We start from the raw sequence: 19,673 nt of genomic DNA, 5'->3' as shown, positions 1-19,673 counted from the left end.
AGAGCGAAGCGTGTCGACCAATAGCTGTTCAGATACAGTAAACGACGTGAGTTTGAATTTGAAAACGTTTCAGCGAGGGATTCAATGTTGCAAGCTTACTTCAGCTCACCCTAAAATCAAGGTAAAAAATAATAATATATAATTAATATATATTCAGCTTTATATGACGTTTGATGAGTGTATTGTTTTTGAAGTTTAAACTTTGTAAAAAGTTAGCGGGCGAAACGTTGCCAAGTAAACAAACGATTCAAAACACACTCGACTTCATCGTTGTACGTTATATAATTATACTGCAGTTATGTTCATATTGACTTTATTTGTCCCACATAACACTTTTTATGTTTATATTTAGTGTGCACTATATTCAACAATAGATATGTGTTTGTGATTTCATTTTATTAAATGCATAGGTGTGCATTCTGTTCATTATCATCAAAATACACAAAAGTTGTCTTAAATCCTTAGAATATGGTTCACTTTGGCCTGTTGTAGCATATTTTATTCAGAAGTCTAAAACTAGGGGTGAACATTAAGCACACTTCTTGGTGTATGATATTTTTCTGGTTTAATTACAACAGGAGTTGGTCATTAAATATTAAACCTTGATTTGTTTCTTCTTCCACTTTATGTACTGTAGTATAATTTGAAAACATGTTTTTAATAGAAACCGCCATGAAGTTTAATATGAAAAAGGCGGGACCGCTTTTGGCATGGGTAAGTGTCCTCCAATTTTGTTGTTTCTTCAAAGAACTCATAAATACATGAGATTATCAGTCTGGGTTAGTCTAGTCTGTTGACGTGTTTAAGTGTTGCACCATCAGTTTTATAGTTTAAAACACTTGTCCTCTTGACAGATAAACACCATGTTTCCAGACAAGCAGCTCTCGGAGTTCATTCCCTCGAGAGATGGGTTCACGCTCCTGAAGATCTGCTTAAAATTGTGAGTCGTCACTTTGAGACTCTTGATTGGTAAATATGGGAATACCTGAATAACTAGAACTAACTTTATTTACTTCTGACAAATGCATTATCTGTGACTTTAGAAGAGGGATGGAGAGCACTGAGGATTATAAGACTTTATCCCTCTGTAAGAAAGTGGAAATCATCTTCAATGTTTTGCGGGGTGAGTTAAAAATGCTTGTCTTTTTGGTATTTGTGCTTTTTTGCTTTGTTTTGGATCCGTAATACTGGACTGGGCGGTGAATATGAAATCACAATGGATGCTTTATTGGCAATATTTGTGGCATAATGTTGATTAACATAGAACATACTTCTTGAGAAGAACGAGGTCTCTCCTCCTTTAAAATTTTAATCACTGATTTAACTTAAAGATTATATATGATTTTTATACGTACTATTATTGTATGTTTTCATATAATAAGCCATTTGTTGCTGATTATAGCGCCAGAATATAAATAAATAAAGTTTTCTCGTCCATGTGCAGATGACTTTGACCTCACCCAAAGACAAAGTTCACTCATCTTACAGAAGATCAATGCAGGGACTGACCTGGAGCTTCAGCTGGCCAAGGTGTGTATTTGTAAATCTCTGCTCTAAATCAAGGGTTTGCAAATTCAATAAGTAAGTAATAAAATATGTTAAAATAAAATGAATTTCTTTTTCAATAAAAACTATTTTTTTAATAAAGTGATATAAAAAATAAATACATTAAAATAGATGATTTTAATGAATTTATCTGAATAATGCATACAAATTAAATTAAGTATTAATACAAAAATGATTACACTAAACAATAATCAGGATGCGGGTCTGATTGCATGATAATTATAATTTGTGACCCTGTAGCACAAAAGCAGTCTTGAGTCACTGGGGTATAATTTTAGCAATAGCCAAAAAAAAAAAAACATTGTATGGGTCAAAATTATCAGTTTTTCTTTTATGCCAAAAATCATTAGGTTATTAAGTAAAGATGTTCATGTTCCATGAAGATATTTTGTAAATTTTCTTCCATAAATATATAAAAACTTGATTTTTGATAAGTAATATATGCATTGCTTAAGGATTTAATTTGGACAATTTAAAAGATGATTTTCTCAATATTTCAATTTTTTTTGCACTCATTAAAGTTTTTCACATGACTGACTTATTCTCCGAAGTATTCTGAAGATTTGATTTGAGGAACAGACCAAAATTAAAGAAATCCTCTTTGCTGAATCCACAAAATTTATGTGACCGGCCAGTTACACTATGATACATTTTTGGATGATTCGTTCCTTTAATGCAATGCAGGAGATGTTGAGCATTTATTTGTATTAATGCATGTGCACAGGTGGCGCTTCTGCTTTGTTACTGCACTTTTAAAAAGAGCATCTTTCTCCCCATGGAGTCGAATATAGAGGTGAGTGTTTACTAATGACCAGTTTGTCTCTTATTAAATGCGTATGTATTGGTGCTACAGCAAATATAGAATTTTGAAATCGACACTCTCTAATGTATATTCTTATGTTTCTCTCTTTCTGTCTGTATCAGTCGGAAATTACATCCATGTTTCGTTTTATCAAAGATGACGCTGATGGTCTGTCTTTAGACGAAGGCTTAGATCAGTTTCTAGACCAAAACTGTAAGTAGCCAAGTTGTTGAGTTTTATCACATGTTCTTTATTCAAAGTTACTGTGCATCAGTGTTTTGGAGAGTGAACTGGATGATGTAAGATTAAATCCTCTATCTTGTACATGCTCTGTAGCTGTTATGAACGTTGTGAACTCCAGCAGTATGAGCCGTGGCAGCTCTCTGTTAAACACAGATGACGAGTCTCCGATCGTGAGCCGGTTCCAGCGGCCTCCTAGAGTTCAGTTTCAAGAGCTTTGCACAGTGGCTTCCAGCTCGGATCGGTCAGTGTAAACTTTTTTTTTTTCTTTTTTTTTTTTTGCTGATCCCATGGTGAAGAACAAAGAAGCTTCATGACTAAAACCATCCAAAATGTTAAAAGAGTCACTGCTTCTGAAAGTTGTAACTGTATGGTCACAAGTAAGGCAATGCTAATAGAAAATGCTTTTGTTTACAGTAAAAATAAGCATTTTGTTAAATAATATAACTGACTTTTTACATATTCATATTAAAAGGAATTTTGGAATTTGTGCATTTGTTTTTTCAAATTTGACAGCATTTTTGGCATAATGTTGATTGCCACGAAAATGTGTTTAAACATTTCCCTCTTTTATTTTTTTGTTTATTTATTTTTTACTTTTAATCTTTTTTTTTAGGAAAAAATGATAACCAATTAGTCTACATTAAAATATTTTGTTTCAATAGTAAAGTCACAAGACATAAACAATGTGCTCATCAACACCATTTGATTGTGAAAAAATGGCTTTAATAACATTTTTTGTACAAAGTTATATACAACTGTAGGTCACATTTTAGTTTGAGGACCAATTCTCACTATTAACTACAACTTTTGCCTAAAAAAACCCTAATTTGCGGTTTGATCTTTAGCAATGTAGTTATAACAACACCGTTGCATAAATCCTAAAACGACTGTAAACATGATTTTGACAGTAATTCAATGGCAAAATCGTTCTTTAAGCGACAAATATGTGCTTTTGACATTTCGCTTTCAACAAAGACCAAAATTATCTTTAAAGTTTTAGATGTCTTTAAGAGGACAATTTGTTCTGCAAGCATGGATTGCAATCACATCAACAAATCTAAAACGTCAGTAGTAATAATACATTAAGCATTATATATAATCATAATGAATGACTAAATAATACCCATACATCTCCAGCTCTCCAGTGCAGGACGTAATGAGCACCCCACATTTCCAGTTAAAGAAACTCCGGAAAGACTTGGCACATGAGGGAGACGTGAGAGACGAGCTGGAGAAAGAACTGGCCGATCAGATCAGCATCATCTCAGAGAAAGGTACACATGCATCACCATGCATCCTTTAGTTTTATTCTGCTGCCTGAAGGGAATGAGATGAACTGTGGTGCTCTGATATGAACTTGGTTCAGTTCCTTTTTCTCGTTTGCACACAGAGGGTCTGATTTCGCAGTTACAGCACAGGGTGGAGCGAATGCTGCGGGAACAAGGAGAGCTGGAGAAGGACCATAAAGCTGCGCTGCTGGAGCTCCAGGAGAAGAACGAGAGGTGAGGTGCAATAAGGGACACATTTGGGCTTACAGAAAATATTTTAATAAAGGCTTTTTGTTTTTTTTCTTGAACAGTCTTCTCCACAGAGTGCATGAGGTTCTAAAGCAATGCCAAGACTTAAAAACAGACAACTCCCAAAAAGAGAGAAAGATTGATGAACTGACAGAGGAGAATGGAACACTTAATGCACAGGTTAGATACTGTTTGTTTGTTTGTTTGTTTGTTTTGAAGTCCTGCTTTAAGTAAGTAAGTAAATAAAAGTAAGTAAATAAGATCAGGTCATTTTTACCCGTCTCTGGTCCCATCAGGTGCGAAACGCCTTCGCTCAGCTTGCGAGAGCCGATGAGGAAGTTGCCAAACTCACGATGGCTCACGAATTGGCACAAACTGAGTGGAAGAGCAGAAAGGAATTTTTGGAGAAAGAGTTAAATGAGGCTGTTACACACAGGGTTTGTTTATCTCTTTCTTAACAACAATCGAGCATCTATGGCTACATTCATGGCGAGAACCAGTTAATCCATACACAAGTCTTGTTTATAATTAAAGGATGTTCAGTTAACCTAACCTGCATGTCTTTGGGCTGAAAAGCAGTCATTATTTTTATTTTGTTAATGTTGTTCTGCAGTACTTTGTACTATCTGGTGTTAATCTGTGTTTTTTTTTTTTCCTGTTCTGCTTGTGCAGGATTGTCTGAGTGAACAGGTTCAGATCCTTCAGGGAAAGATCTCCGTTCTGGAGGATGAACTCCAGAAAGCTAAATCTCAAGAGAAAGGAGAGGTTCTGGGGCCCATCTTGGAGGTGAGATGTTCTGTCTTCCTTTAAAAATAGTTGTCTTTCTTATGTTCAGTACTTCAATATTTTTTCAATAGATCTGAACACAGCATCATGCCCAATTCTGACTAACATTTTTAATCATTACATTTTCTCAGTGGGAGAAGCTTAAACAGGAGTTGGCAGATCTGACTCTTAAACTCGCCCAGCTTCAGGACACTATTTTCCATCTTGAGAAGGAGAAGGCAGAAGTTGAGGCTTTGCTGGCTGAGGAGAGAGGCTCTTTTGAAAAGGAAACCAAAAGACTCCAAATGGTGGTGTTCGATCTGGAGCAGTCCATCAACAGCATCCGTTTAGAGAGAGAAACATTGCAGGAGGCTTTATGGACACAGAAGGAAATGCTTACTGCACAGATATCGGCTCTGGAAAGTGATGTTTCTCGCCTACAACAGGTGGAAATGCAGTTGACGTCAGAGATAAAAATCTCTGCTGACCTTCGCCAACAAAGAGAAGAACTGGAGGGGAAGGTTGCCTCTTTAGATGAGATGGTTAATGCTCTTCACGCTGAGATCCAGGGTTTAGAAGAGGAGAGAGCATCACAGCAGGACGCCCTGAATGCCCTTATCGTTGACTTGCAAAGCACCAGAGCCACCATTCAGGAATATGAGAAGAAGCTGGAAGAGCATCAAAAAGTTGTACAAGAAAATGAATCCCTGAAAAAGGAAGCATGCACATTGCAGCATGAGCTTGATGAGCATCTGCAGACCAGTAGAGACCTTCAGGAGCAAATACATATTCTCAGACAGGAGAAAACTGGGGAGGAGAATAAAGTTAGTCAGGCTTTGGACAAAATCGAAAGCCTCCGAACGCAAATTATGGATCTGTCCGAACAGATTTCCTTAAAAGATGAAGAAATCAGAAATCTGAGGAATGAGTATGACTCTTTAGGCAATGAATTAAAGCTTGTGAAGGAACAAAATATTGAAATTAACGAAATGATCAGATCAAATCGCAAAGAGCATGAGGAGACTGTTAAGAAACTTCAGCAAGAGCTTGACTCTGCTTCTTCAACTGCTTTAGAAAAACAAGAAGAAATGCTGGTTCTCTCAGTGGAGGTAACATCTCTTAAAGAGCAGATCTGTCGTTACAGTGAAAATGAAATGCAAAAACAACAAGAATTGTCTTTTTTAGAGGCACAGCACAACGTGTTAAAGGAAAACATGACATCTATTCAGAACCAGTTGGCTGAGGTGACTTCTACAGCTTCACAGAAGGAATCTGAGCTCCACTTGCTTCAGCAGGAGCTTTGCCATCAAGAAACCCTCAGAGAAAAAGCTCAGGATCTTGAGAAAGCCAGACGCGAGGAGCTTGAGAGGACCGTGAGTGAACTTCAGGCCACAATCCTAGAGGTCACCTCTATTGTCTCACAGAAAGAAGCTTACCTAAGTTCTCTTCAAGATGAGATGAAGGATCAGCAGTTGAGGGCCAAACAGTGTGAAGATGATCTACGCAATGAGCTGAAGGAGAAGGTTGGAAATCTACAGGAACTTCTAGACACTGCTAATCGTGATGCTGCAGACAAAGACCACCTTCTGCAATCTTTGAATCAGAAGCTGAAGCAGATTGAATTGCTGTGCCAACAGAAAGAGAAAGATGTCATGGATATACATCAAGTGAAGGAAGACCTGGAAAAGAGGATTACCGAACAAAAACAACTACTGGATGAGTACCAGCAGAATTTAGAAATCTTGAGAAAAGAAAAAGACGATCTCTCCACTCACGGATCATCTCTCCGAGAGGAAATCTGCCGTTCCCAGCAAGAAATGTCTGTGTTACAGGCTGACCGCGACGTTTTGAAGGAAAATCTGGCTGCTCTTCAGTATCAGATGGTGGAGCTGACAACCACAGTTTCTCAAAAGGAATCTGAGCTCCTCTTGCTTCAACAGGAGCTTTCCTATCAAGAGACCCTGAGAGAAAAAGCTCTGGAGCTTGAGACAATCAAACGTAAAGAGTTTGAGAAAAATGTGAGCGAGCTTCAGGCCAAAATTCTAGAGGTCTCCACTCTCGCCTCTCAAAGAGAGGCTCAAGTAATTTCCCTTCAAAATGAGATGAAGGATCAACAGATGCTTGCCAAACAGTCTGAAGAAGATCTTCGCAGAGAGCAGGAAGAGAAAGTTGGCACCCTTCAAGGAGAACTAGATATGGTCAATCGTTGTGCTGCGGATAAAGAAAAACAGCTGGGCTCTTTGGATCAAAAGCTTAAAGAGATGGAAGAGCTTTTGCTTCAAAAAGAGAAAGATGTCCTAGAAACGCATCAGGCAAAGGAGGAGCTGGAGAAGACGATTGTTAAACTTCATGTTGACAATCAAGAGCTTTCCGAGCGCGTGCAGAATCAGGAAATATTGAGGAAGGAAAGAGACCACTTGTCAACTGAAGTATCCTGTCTTAAAGATAAAATTTGTGGCTACCAGGACACTGAAGTGCAGAAGCAACAGGAAATATCCGTTTTAGAGGCTGAACGCAACACATTTAGAGAGAAAATGGATGACCTTGAGAAGAAATTGATGGAGGAAACAACTGCAGCTTCACAGAAGCAATCTGAACTTGTCTTGCTTAAAGACAAGGTTCACCAACAAGAGATCCTTAGAGAAAAGGATCAGGAACTTGAGACTGCCAAGCGTGAGGAACTTGAGAGAATGGTTAGTGAACTTCACGTTAAAATCCTAGAGGTCTCCACATTAGCCTCTGAAAGGGAGGCTTGTGTTAATTCTCTTCAAGATCAGTTGACGGATCAGTTGAAGGCTAAACAGTCTGAAGATGATCTCTGTAGTGTGCTGAAAGAAAAGGTTGAGAGCCTTCAGGGACAATTGGAAACTGCCAGTCGAGACATCTCAGACAAAGACCAACTTCTGCAGACTTTGGATCAGAAGCTGAAGCAGATGGATCTGCTGTGCCAACAAAGAGAGAAAGATGTCCTTGATGTGCATCAGGTAAAGGATGACATGGAGAAGAAAATTGGTGAACTTGTTGTTGAGAAACAACAGCTGCTGGAGTACCAGCAGACTTTGGAAATGGTGAGAAAGGAAAGAGACATTATGTCAACTGAAATAACCTCTCTCAAAGATGAAATCCAAAATTACAGAGAAATGGAAGTGCAGAAGCAACAAGAGATTTCGTATTTAGAGGCTGAGCACAACACATTAAAAGACAACTTGGCTGCTCTTAAGACACAAGTGGTGGAGTTGACAACTTCAGCTTCTCAAAAGGAATCCGAGATTCAGATGCTTCAAAATGAGGTTTGTGATAAAGAGAACATTAAAGAAAAGGCTCAGGAGCTTGAGAAAGATGTTAGTGAACTTCAGGCTAAAATCCTGGAGGTCTCTACTCTTGCTTCTGAGAGGGAAGCTCAAATAAGTTCTCTTAAAGAGGAAATAAATGATCAGCAATTAAGGGCCAAACAGTCTGAAAATGATATCCGCAGAGTGCTGGAAGATAGGATTGAAACCCTACAGAAGCAACTAGAAACTACAAGTTGTGACATTACAGACAAAGATCATCTTTTGGAGTCCATGGATCAGAAGCTGACACAGATTAAGTTGAATTGCCAGCAAAAGGAAAAAGATGTCATTGAGATCCAACACTCAAAGGTAGACCTGGAGAAGAGGATTGGTGAGCTTCTTGTTGAGAAACAACAAAAACTTGAGGAGTACCAGCAGAATTTGGAAACCGTGAGAAAAGAACGAGATCACCTATCAACTGAAGTAAGCTCTCTCAAAGATGAAATCCAAAGTTACCAGAAAAATGAAGTGCAGAAGCAACAGGAGATGTTTGTTTTAGAGGCTGAATACAACACATTAAAGGAGAACTTGGTTGCTCTTAAAATTCAAGTGGTCGATTTGACAACTTCAGCTTCTCAAAAGGAATCTGAGATTCAGATGCTTAAAAAGGAGGTTTGTGAAAACGAGAACCTAAGAGAAAGGGCTCAGGAGCTTGAGAAAGATGTTAGTGAACTTCAGGCTAAAATTCTAGAGGTCACTACTCTTGCTTCTGAGAAGGAAGCACAAATAAGTTCTCTTAAAAATGAAATAAATGATCAGCAGTTAAGGGCCAAACAGTCTGAAGATGATCTACGAAGTGTGCTGGAAGAGAAGATTGAAACCCTTCGTGGAGAATTGGAAACTGGCAGTCATGCCGTCTCCGACAAAGACCAACTTCTACAAACTTTGGATCAGAAGCTGAAGCAGATGGATCTGCTGTGCCAACAAAGAGAGAAAGATGTCCTTAATATGCATCATGTAAATGATGACTTGGAGAAGAAGATTGGTGAGCTTGTTTTTGAGAAACAACAGCTGCTGGAGTCCCAGCACAATTTGGAAATGGTGATAAAGGAAAGAGACATTCTGTCAACTGAAATAACCTCTCTCAAAGATGAAATCCAAAATTACAGAGAAATTGAAGTGCAGAAGCAACAGGATATTTCATCTTTAGAGGCTGATCACAACACATTAAAAAACAACTTGGCTGCTCTTAAGACACAAGTGATGGAGCTGACAATTACAGCTTCTCAGAAGGAATCTGAGATTATGTTGCTTCAAAAGGAGGTTTGTGATAAAGAAAACTTTAAAGAAAAGGCTCAGGAGCTTGAGAAAGATGTAAGTGAACTTCAGGCTAAAATCCTGGAGGTCTCCACTCTTTCTTCTGAGAGGGAAGCACAAATAAGTTCTCTTAAAAAGGAAATAAATGATCAGCAGTTAAGGGCCAAACAGTCTGAAAATGATCTCTGCAGAGTGCTGGAGGAGAAGATTGAAACCTTACAGAAGCAACTAGAAACTACCAGTTGTGACATTACAGATAAAGATAAACTTTTGGAGTCCATGGATCAAAAGCTGACACAGATAAAACTTAATTGCCAGCAAAAGGAGAAAGATGTTCTTGAGATCCAACACTCAAAGGTAGACCTGGAGAAGAGAATTGATGAGCTTCTTGTTGAGGAACAACAAAAACTTGAGGAGTACCAGCAGAATTTGGAAACCGTGAGAAAGGAACGAGACCACCTATCAACTGAAGTAAGCTCTCTCAAAGATGAAATCCGAAATGATCAGGAAGAGAAAGTACAGAAGCAACAGGAGATTTTAGTTTTAGTGGCTGAACACACCACATTAAAGGAGAATCTGGCTTCTCTTAAGATGCAAGTGGTGGAGTTGACAACTTCAGCTTCTCAAAAGGAATCCGAGGTTCAAATGCTTAAAAAGGAGGTTTGTGAAAACAAGAACCTTAGAGAAAGGGCTCAGGAGCTTGAAAAAGATGTTAGTGAACTTCAGGCTAAAATCTTAGAGGTCTCTACTCTTGCTTCGGAGAGGGAAGCTCAAATAAATTCTCTTAAAGATGAAATAAATGATCAGCAGTTAAGGGCCAAACAGTCTGAAGATGATCTCCGCAGAGTGCTGGAAGAAAAGATTGAAACCCTTCAGGAACAATTGGAAACTTCCAGTCGTGGCGTCTCAGACAAAGACAGAGTTCTGCAGTCTTTGGATCAGAAACTGAGGAAGATGGAACTGCTGTGCCAACAAAGAGAGAAAGATGTCCTTGAGATGCATCAGGCTAAAGAGGACCTAGAAAAGAGGATTGTTGAGATTAATGTCGACAAACGTCAACTTGATGGGTACCAGAAGAGTTTGGAGATGCTGAGGCAAGAAAAGGACCAACTGAGTTCTCTCAAGGAGACTCTCCAGAGGGAGTGTGACGCCTCCCAAAAGATTCGAGCTGAGCTGGAGTTGATGGTAAAAGAGCAAAATGTTTCTATCCTTGCTCTTAAAAAGGATTCTCAAAAGTGTGAGGAAAAGAATCAGGAACTCCTGGAGCAGTTGAAGACCAAGTCAGAAGCAGTAGAACACTACAAAGCACAGGTCTGTTTTGAATCACATCTTTCTTTTTTTCATTCGTGCATATTTGTGCATGATCATTTATGCATCACCACTTGTTATACTTCCTCAGGTGGAGAAGGCCAAGAATCACTACAATGGTAAAAAGCAGCTGCTGGTGGAAGCTCAAGAGCTCAACAAAGCTCTCGAGCAGTCGTTGGAGGCCAGCAAGAGGGAAGTCAAAGATCGCGAGGTGGAACTGGCATTGGCTCGCATTGAACTAGACCAGGCGCACACCAAAGAGAAGAAACTTGCGGCCAAAGTGAAAAGCTTAGAGGCACAAGTTAGTTTACAGTTAATATTTCAAGAATGTTGAAATGAGACTGAATTGAGATTTACAATTTTTTTATTTTCCTGTTGTTTAATTGTGTGCTTGTTTTAGGTGGACTTTGCTGACAGGCAACTGCGAGAGAAGAGGATGATGACGGATGACAAAGAAAACATGAGACACAGAGAAAGTCTGTACATCAGAGTCCCAGAAAAACAGCAGGACACAAGTACAGACAGCTTGGAGTTTGAGCTGAATGATTCACTCAATGCTAACAGGTAACTAAACCAACCCAACTGTATAGCTTTCTAACATAGTATTCCATAAAACTCTTGCAGCATCATTGTATATTTTTTTTCCCAATTTGGCAGTCATTCTGCAGTACCGGGTGAGTCCAGCACTCCACTGGTTCGTAGCTCTGAGCGCTTGGCTGCTAAACGTCGTGCCTTGGGGGCCGAATCCCTGGAGACTCTCTACTTCACGCCTTTGAGTCAACAAGGCAAAATGCGTAAAGGGTCCCGCCATGATGCCTTTGAACACAAACTAGAGTCCAGCATCACTTCCATTGACGATTTTGCAGTTGACTCTGCAAAGAAGTTGACCGCTTCGGCTCGAAGGCGACATACTACGCAAGTTATCAACATCACCTTGGCTAAGGTAGGAAATGCACAACCTTCAACTTGCCTCATACATTTTCTTGGGTTCAAAATAGGTTATTTGTTGGCTCTCATAAATTAAGTCCTTTCAAATCAAAGAGCCAATAGTTAATGCTATTCGAGAATAAGAAACAACATTTATGATACCGTGTCAGGGGCCAATTTGGAAAATGTCATTTTAATATGAGTTTGGCTAGAGGGATATCCCTAGTATTTTATTTTAAACTCGCCTCTGTATAACACATAATAGGGTAGTATTTATAAATGCAAATGCTGTGTTTACAGCATTAACCAAGGGAATGCTATATAGCAGCTGTTCCATAAGCGCCACCTGCTGTCAGATAGTGTATTTGCATTGTGTTTTGGTTTCGTTCAGATGTTTTATGTAATAGTTTCACAATGCTAAAGTAAGATCTTTCAGTTTTAGCTTGAAAATGATTAAAAAGACACCTTTTCATTAATAATTTTTTTTGTTGTTGTTGTTGAAAAAATGATAATGTGAAATCAGTATTGTGAATCGTATTGCATCATGAGTTGTTGCCTTAATATGCACTTTGACTAGTACTGCTACTGTTCATGGCTCCTTGATCAGGTCTCTTTTTTTCTCTCGTACTGGATTGCAAAGTTTCTAAAGAGTTTTTTTTTTTTGTTCTTTTAATCATGTTTGGTGAGAAGGCATCAGGAAGTGCTGAAGAAGAGGAGTCGTTTTCTAGTCTGCACTCTGCCCGATCTCAGCCCAACTTGGCAGTTCAGCATTCACGGCCGTTCTCCATGGACTTCTCTGAGGAAAGTGCTGCAACTTTATCGAAAGCAGACACCCTTCAGAATCTGCCTGGATACCGCAGAAGCACCGTGCAAAACGTTAACCCACCAAGGGGTAAAATGTTCTTATTAGAACTTACTCTTATAGATAATTACCAGTGACATTATAGTATCACTGAGACACTATTACAGTTCTTATAGTTCTTTAATACTTGATTTGTAAAATTTTAGTTATGTGAATTAAGTAATATAATAGTAATATTGTAACTTGTGTGTCGTGTAGCCACCAGTACGTTCTGTATTGGCGCAGAGAATGAACCAGAACATGTTTCTGACGACTGGATGCGCATCGCAGAATTGCAGACACGAAACAAAGCCTGTCTGCCCCACTTAAAGAGCAGCTACCCGCTGGAGTCCAGGGTAAGCTTGGAAATAGTTAGCTTTAACTGCATTGTTTGTGTAAGACCATAATCAAACTGTATCGTTTTGCCTCGACAGCCTAGTCTGGGTCCCTCGTTCACCGTAACAGACGAGGACCTGCGTTTGGGAGACCCGGATGAGACGATCCGACGTGCGTCCATGATGCCAAGTCAGATCCTGGAGTCCCTGAACTCTCGCCGCTTCTCTCTTGCACCGAGCTCGAGCCAGAGCTCAGCAAACTCCCAGCCTCAGCGTGCCACCATGTTGCCGGGTCAGATCCGGTCCAGCACTGCTGCTCACCGGGCCGCTCAGCTCACAAAAACAAGCTCACGTGCTTCAGAAAGTAAACGCAGCCCATTGGCTCCCAAACGGCCTGGATCCCAACTGCAAGGTCCAGACACACCTGAGGTACGAGAGAACAAAACCATTGTTTGATCAATTATTGATCCCACTTGATTGATTGGTTGATTGAGATGCTTTGAGAGTCTTCTTCACAACAACCCTTTAAAATAAATCTTGATGAAATTGTGATAAAAATATTAATATTATGCAGTAGAGTTTACTTTCCAAAGTAATGCTAATAGTAATAAATTTAAAAAAAAAATTAGTAAATAATTATGCATTTCTCTTCATTATTTAGATTTCAACAGGAAACATCTTTTATGCAGCGTTTTTTTGCAAACATACATAAGGAATTCTTAAATTTTCATATGACAACATTTTTAACGATTATTTAAATGATTAATATGATGAATATGCATTTAATCATTAACCCAGAAAAAACACTCATATCAAAAAAATCATATTTCATAAGGCACTATTATCGTGGATTAAGAAAAGGTAATTTAATTTAATGAATTCAATTGTTCAGACATGCTTTTCGTTTATTAAAATGTTATTAAACCAATAAAATTAAATGTAGAAAATTTTTCACAAAAAAATTGGAGAAAAAAAAAGGTATTTTTTAACAATGTTTTTGAGTTATATATATATATATATATATATATATATATATATATATATATATATATATATATATATATATATATATTATTTATTTATTTTATTTTATTATTATCTTTTTTTTTTTTTTTTTTTTAAATTGGGAAATGTAAAAATTTAACTTTTAATTACTTGTAACTTTGTAACAAGTGGTAACAACTTTGTAACTATGTAACTTTCCAAACATTTTTGGTGAATTTAAATTAATCAGACGTGCTTTTTCATTACTAAAATTTAATTTAATTGTTAAAACTAAACCAGTAAGATTGAATCTCAATGTCTTTTAACCAATCTAATAAACTCAAAATGTTAATAATGCTAAACTGTTGGTTTCAAATAACGTTGTTTCCACAGGCAAAGAAGTTGGCAAGTTGCTTCCCACGACCAATGACACCTAAAGCCAGGTTCGGCAACAGTCAAAACAGACCTCCAAAGTCACCGGTAAGATCCTGTTATTGGACGTCTGTAGTAGTTACTAACCTAGTCTTTATCTTAGATTAAAATCTCCCTAGAACACATACCTCACAAATGCTTGTTTCCTCTCACTAGGCCGAGCGAAGGCAATCTCTGATGTTCACTGTTGAAAATACTCCAAAGAACAGCGGACGTGGTGACAGCAGGCTCCAGCGTGGCCTCAACAAGCTGCGTAACAGCGCACGCAAATCTCCCGCCGTGGCCAGTCGTGCCCTGCGTTCGGCGATGGGTGCCAAGTCTCCTCTGGACTCCACTCGGAGAAAATCTCCCCGAAACAAGTCGCCCAAATCCTCCAATGCCAAAAAGGTAGAATACACTTTTGTGCTGTCATTAAACGAAACCATTTGGCATTTGCTAGTTTTATTTTTATCTGATATGAACACTGTAGCACATGCCATGGTAAAAATGCATTGGAAAGTGTTTTATTCTTTTAAATTCTAGTATTTGTGGTTATTAATTCCAGGTGTGTTAAAGTAAGTCCTGTGTGTGTGTGTTTAGGAAACACAGTGACTTGCTGCGCTGCTGATCTATGCCTAAGTATTTAACTGTGTGTATCAGCTGTTATGTATGACAGTAATACTTCTCTTAACACTGCAGGTGTCTCTCCTCTTTTGGGATTGTTTCACTCACCCTCTGGTGTTACTGGAAAAGTTCATTCACACATAAAAATTTGCTGAAAATGTGCTCACCCCTCAAGACCATCAAATATTTAGATGAGTTTGTTTCTTCATCAGGTTTGGAGAAATGCAGCAACATTGCATCAGTGTCTCATCAATGGATGCTCTGCAGTGAATGGGTGCCGTCAGAATGAGAGTATCACAAACTCACACATTTGTATTCTTCAGATGTTAACTGATGGACTGGAGTGGTGTGGATTGTGATGTTTTTATCAGCTGTTTGGACTCTAATTCTGACGGCACCCATTCACTGCAGAGCATCCATTGATGAGACACTGATGCAATGTTACATTTCTACAAATACGTTGAAGAAACAAACTCATCCTGATCTCAGATGACCTGAGGAGAACATTTTTTAGCAAATTTCCTGGTAAACTTTTCAGTTCGCTAAAATGAACTGTGTTTTTGTAAGTTTTGTGGCTGATGTGACCTACTTTTTATGTTATTAAATTCAGTAAAACTTTTTTTTTTTTTTTTTTTATAGTAATTTTTTTGATATTCTATTGAATGCAAAATGTTTTAAATTAAAATTTGCTTAATTTTGATTACTTTTATTTAAAGTTTTTAAAAAACTTTTTAAAGCAGCAAATATTCTAACCACATTTGAAGCTGTTGTAAGCAAATCAGTTGTTTTTTAGTTTTTGTTTCTAGTAATTACTCAGCAATTGTGAATAACTTTTTGCTGTTTTAATATGCTTGCTAAGTTTTTATTATTATTGTCTGTTCATTTTGCATATGAATAACATACAATAGTCATGTTCACCGATATACATGCAAAAATACTGTTTAAAAAATATATTTGACAGAGAAAAAAAAACTGTTCTATTGTATGTTTGGTGGTGGTCTCACTGCATTTCTGATCATTTCACCTGATAACGGTGTAACTCAAGATCTATTCTTAGTGTTTAGAAATGTGAATGTTCTCCCATTTCTATTGTAATTTCTATGCATATGTGTTTTAATGCATTGAATAATTTTCTGACTCTTCTTTCTCTCTTTCTCCGCAGATGAAGTTCAGGGTTAAGGTTTAAATTGGAGGATTCAACTGCGAAGTCATCAGTTCCCTTTTTCTTTTTTATTTGTTCATCTTTTCTCTTTTTAATTAAGTTATTTTTATTATGGGATGCAGTGGTCATAATTACTGTCCTGTTTATGTTACTGGTTGTATAATATTTAAATGTATTCCTTGTACTGTAATAAAGTCTTCTGTATCAAATCTTTGACAGGTTTATCAGCCATTGCTACATAGAAGCAGTTTATGTATGATTATAGAAAACTTTCTATTAAAAGTTTATATACATCAAGAGTGTTTGGAGGTTTTTTTGTTTGTTTTTTTTGCTTCGCGCTGTTTCATTTGTTTTGCAATTCTTAATTTTTGTTTGCATAAAGCAAATGTATTTTCCTCAATACTTTAAATAAAATGTTTTAATTTTGTTTTTGTTTTTATTGTTTTTGTATATTTTAAACAAGGTAAATCTTTCTTAAATGTTGCGCAGCACAGTCTTTAGGCACACACACCGCTACGAACTCCCGAGCTGATTCAAATGATTTGCGATCATCCAACTTACTCAAATGATTCGCGATCCCACTCCAACTCCCAAACTGGAGTCAGATGACTCAAATGATTCGCGATCCCGCTACGGACTCCTAAACTGACTCAAATGATTCGCGATCCCGCTCCGACTCCCAAACTGGAGTCAGATGATTTACGATCCTCAAACTGACTCAAATGATTCTTGATCCCGCTACGAACTCCCGAACTGCTTCAAATGATTTGCGATCCCGCTACATACTCCCGAACTGATTCAAATGATTCGCGGTCCCCAAATTGACTCAAATGATTCGCGATCCCGCTACGAACTCCCGAACTGATTCAAATGATTCGCGATCCCCAAATTGACTCAAATGATTCGCGATCCCGCTACGAACTCCCGAACTGACTCAAATGATTCGCGATCCCGCTACGAACTCCCGAACTGACTCAAATGATTCGCGATCCCGCTACATACTCCCGAACTGATTCAAATGATTCGCGATCCCGCTACGAACTCCCGAACTGATTCAAATGATTCGCGATCCCCAAATTGACTCAAATGATTCGCGATCCCGCTACGAACTCCCGAACTGACTCAAATGATTCGCGATCCCGCTACGAACTCCCGAACTGACTCAAATGATTCGCGATCCCGCTACATACTCCCGAACTGACTCAAATGATTCGCGATCCCGCTACGAACTCCCGAACTGACTCAAATGATTCGCGATCCCGCTACGAACTCCCGAACTGATTCAAATGATTCGCGATCCCGCTACATACTCCCGAACTGATTCAAATGATTCGCGATCCCGCTACAAACTCCCGAACTGACTCAAATGATTTGCGATCCCAATACACATAATGCTATAAAAGTGTGCACATCCAGAGAAATAAATAGCAGATGTTCATGTTAACAACTTCTTTAACTTGAGCAAACGCTGCTAATACATAAACATTTGTTAATAAAATAAATAAAATGAAAACATGAATGTTTTAATGCTACTGAATAAAAATAAACGATCCACTCGAAAGTCTCTGCTCATCATGACAGGACCTGGATCAGTGAGCTGCGTCTAGGGCCGATGACGTCACTTCCATGGAGGCATGTTGTACACGCCCCCATCCATTGACTCCGCCCCCGCCTCAAAACAGTGCCACAAAGAGAGACTTGCAGAAAAGTGAAGCACAAAGGGAAAATGGCATAGCAAGCTCAAACTAGACTGACACGCAAAATAAAAACAGCGTTGCAAATAAATTAATAGATATGACAATGGAAAATATGTATTGCAAAATCATTGCTTTCGCGCTGTTTCATTTGTTTTGCAATTCTTAATTTTTGTTTGCATAAAGCAAATGTATTTTCCTCAATACTTTAAATAAAATGTTTTAAATTTGTTTTTGTTTTTATTGTTTTTGTATATTTTAAACAAGGTAAATCTTTCTGATTTATTAAAATAAAAAAGTCACATACATGGATTTTTCTGGACTAAGCCCCAGATCTCCACTCACCCTAGAACCACCCCTGACTGTTGTCATGGGTAATTCATGTTTTGTAGCCTACAGTCCGATATATGTTAATCATTGTTTACAGTGACTGCCATTGTTCAGACAGATCAACAGTGTTTATCCTAAAGAGGCTATTACCAAAATCATCCAGATGATGGACGGGCATCGACTCCTAATGTTTGCCTTTACAAAGTGTGAGCTGTGATAATATGATAGAAATGCCTTTTTTGTAACTTAGTTGGTAACTCTCACAGTGTTTCTGACTTTTGTAGTGTGAACGGTTAAATACCACATAAATTCTGATGCTAACAAAGATAAATCCATATCAGTTTTGAAATGAGATGCATGTATAAACTCATGAAAAGCATGTAACATTGTCTGTTTCATTCGCTCTTTATTACTATTGTAAAGTATGTGACCATCACTTTGTAGAGAACGAATGAAAGAGTCATACCGCACATGTGTGAGGATGTAAAAATAGGTATCCCTATTATCTCTAAGTACTATAATACTAATTATATGCAGATTTAGTTTTCTACACACATACATTATCTGCATTACTTTTTTTAATCAATGCTTTTAATTCGATTGTCAGTTGCTCAGTGGATCGTAGTTCTTTCTCTCATTAGAACCGTGATCTTTCATCTTAGATTTTAAAATAAATTTTTGCTTTTAATCCGTTTTAGCTTGTTTTTAAAAATTGCCAGTAAAAAAAAAAAAAAAGAATTGGAAAAATACAAAGGCCACTGAAAAAGTTTTTGCGCTTGGTTGTGCTTTAATAAAGTTTATCCTTCCTGCGTTTACTTGTTTTCTAGTCTAGTTTTACTAAACTTGCCATTGTTTACAGTTGGCACCTTGACTCTGGATTAATGTAAATCTGTGTCTTTGTCAGTAGACAGGAGAGAGTTCTCTGATGGGTCTGTGGTTAAGGAGTTAGACTGGGGGTGAGAAGGTTGTGGGTTCGATTCCCGCTCAGAGTGGGTTGTGTTAGTTCATACTGTGGTTGTCTCAGTGTGGCTGTGAGCTGATCAGTGCTGTAGTCCTGGACACCACACAGAGTGATGCTGGTTCCTACCGACAGGGCCTGTTGAGGTCTTGCTTTCCCTGTGCGATGGTGCCACACACATGTTTGGATGAGCTGCTGCTTACCTTTATGCATCGCCTTCTCTGGAGCTTCAGCTTGCCAAGGTGCGGATTTGTTTCTGTTGGTTTTCAGAAACTGGTATTTTTTTGTTTAACATTTTGATAATGACTGCTTATGCCACTGCCACTGATAATGTAATACATTAACCCAATAAAGTCCTCTAAACTATCAGCATGATTTACCTGAAAAAAACATGAAACACAAGGACTTGGAGAATGTGTTTTTAAAACAGATTTTTGAAAAGAAAAAAAAATTATAATTTCATAAGGATGCATTAAAACTGGTCTAAAGCAACAGTAAAGACCTTTTAAAGTCACAGAAGATTTCTGTTGCAAATAAATGCTGAACTTTCTTTTCATCAAAGAATCCTGATAAAAGTATCACTGTTTCCCCGAAATATTGTGCAACACAACTGTATT

General features: G+C 38.0%; 1 protein-coding gene and 1 non-coding gene across 3 annotated transcripts; both read left to right on the top strand.

Moving 5' to 3' along the window:
• Positions 1-37: 37 nt before the first annotated feature.
• Positions 38-16,371, top strand: numa1 (nuclear mitotic apparatus protein 1). 2 transcript variants are annotated; one of them, XM_052616536.1, is made up of 24 exons: positions 38-121; positions 665-714; positions 855-940; positions 1,044-1,123; positions 1,445-1,530; positions 2,291-2,359; positions 2,491-2,581; positions 2,705-2,852; positions 3,749-3,885; positions 4,002-4,113; positions 4,191-4,308; positions 4,425-4,565; positions 4,801-4,914; positions 5,046-10,793; positions 10,882-11,091; positions 11,191-11,354; positions 11,448-11,733; positions 12,408-12,609; positions 12,778-12,914; positions 12,993-13,322; positions 14,271-14,357; positions 14,466-14,696; positions 14,889-14,937; positions 16,075-16,371. In XM_052616536.1, exons 2-23 carry the CDS (start codon positions 673-675, stop codon positions 14,898-14,900), a joined length of 8,631 nt encoding a protein of 2,876 aa, XP_052472496.1. In that variant the 5' UTR covers positions 38-121; positions 665-672; the 3' UTR covers positions 14,901-14,937; positions 16,075-16,371. The 2 variants fall into 2 exon arrangements, with proteins under 2 accessions (XP_052472496.1, XP_052472495.1); XM_052616535.1 differs by lacking the exon at positions 14,889-14,937.
• Positions 16,372-19,109: 2,738 nt separating this feature from the next.
• Positions 19,110-19,236, top strand: LOC128029913 (small Cajal body-specific RNA 14). The gene has a single exon (XR_008187748.1). It is a non-coding gene; the product is annotated as a small Cajal body-specific RNA 14 (non-coding RNA).
• The last annotated feature ends 437 nt before the right edge of the window (positions 19,237-19,673 follow it).

The sequence above is a fragment of the Carassius gibelio genome, chromosome A15 (assembly GCF_023724105.1).
Source record: "Carassius gibelio isolate Cgi1373 ecotype wild population from Czech Republic chromosome A15, carGib1.2-hapl.c, whole genome shotgun sequence".
NCBI classification, from domain to species: domain Eukaryota; kingdom Metazoa; phylum Chordata; class Actinopteri; order Cypriniformes; family Cyprinidae; genus Carassius; species Carassius gibelio.
Note: the sequence above shows the minus strand (reverse complement) of the source record. Positions and strands in the feature narration are given on the sequence as shown.

Coding starts and splice junctions, on each gene's coding strand:
- numa1 (XM_052616535.1), top strand. CDS start 673: ATGAAGTTTAATATGAAAAAGGCGGGACCGCTTTTGGCATGG. Junction 1,531..2,290: donor TGGAGCTTCAGCTGGCCAAG/GTGTGTATTTGT, acceptor GCATGTGCACAG/GTGGCGCTTCTGCTTTGTTA. Junction 13,323..14,270: donor AAGGTCCAGACACACCTGAG/GTACGAGAGAAC, acceptor TTGTTTCCACAG/GCAAAGAAGTTGGCAAGTTG.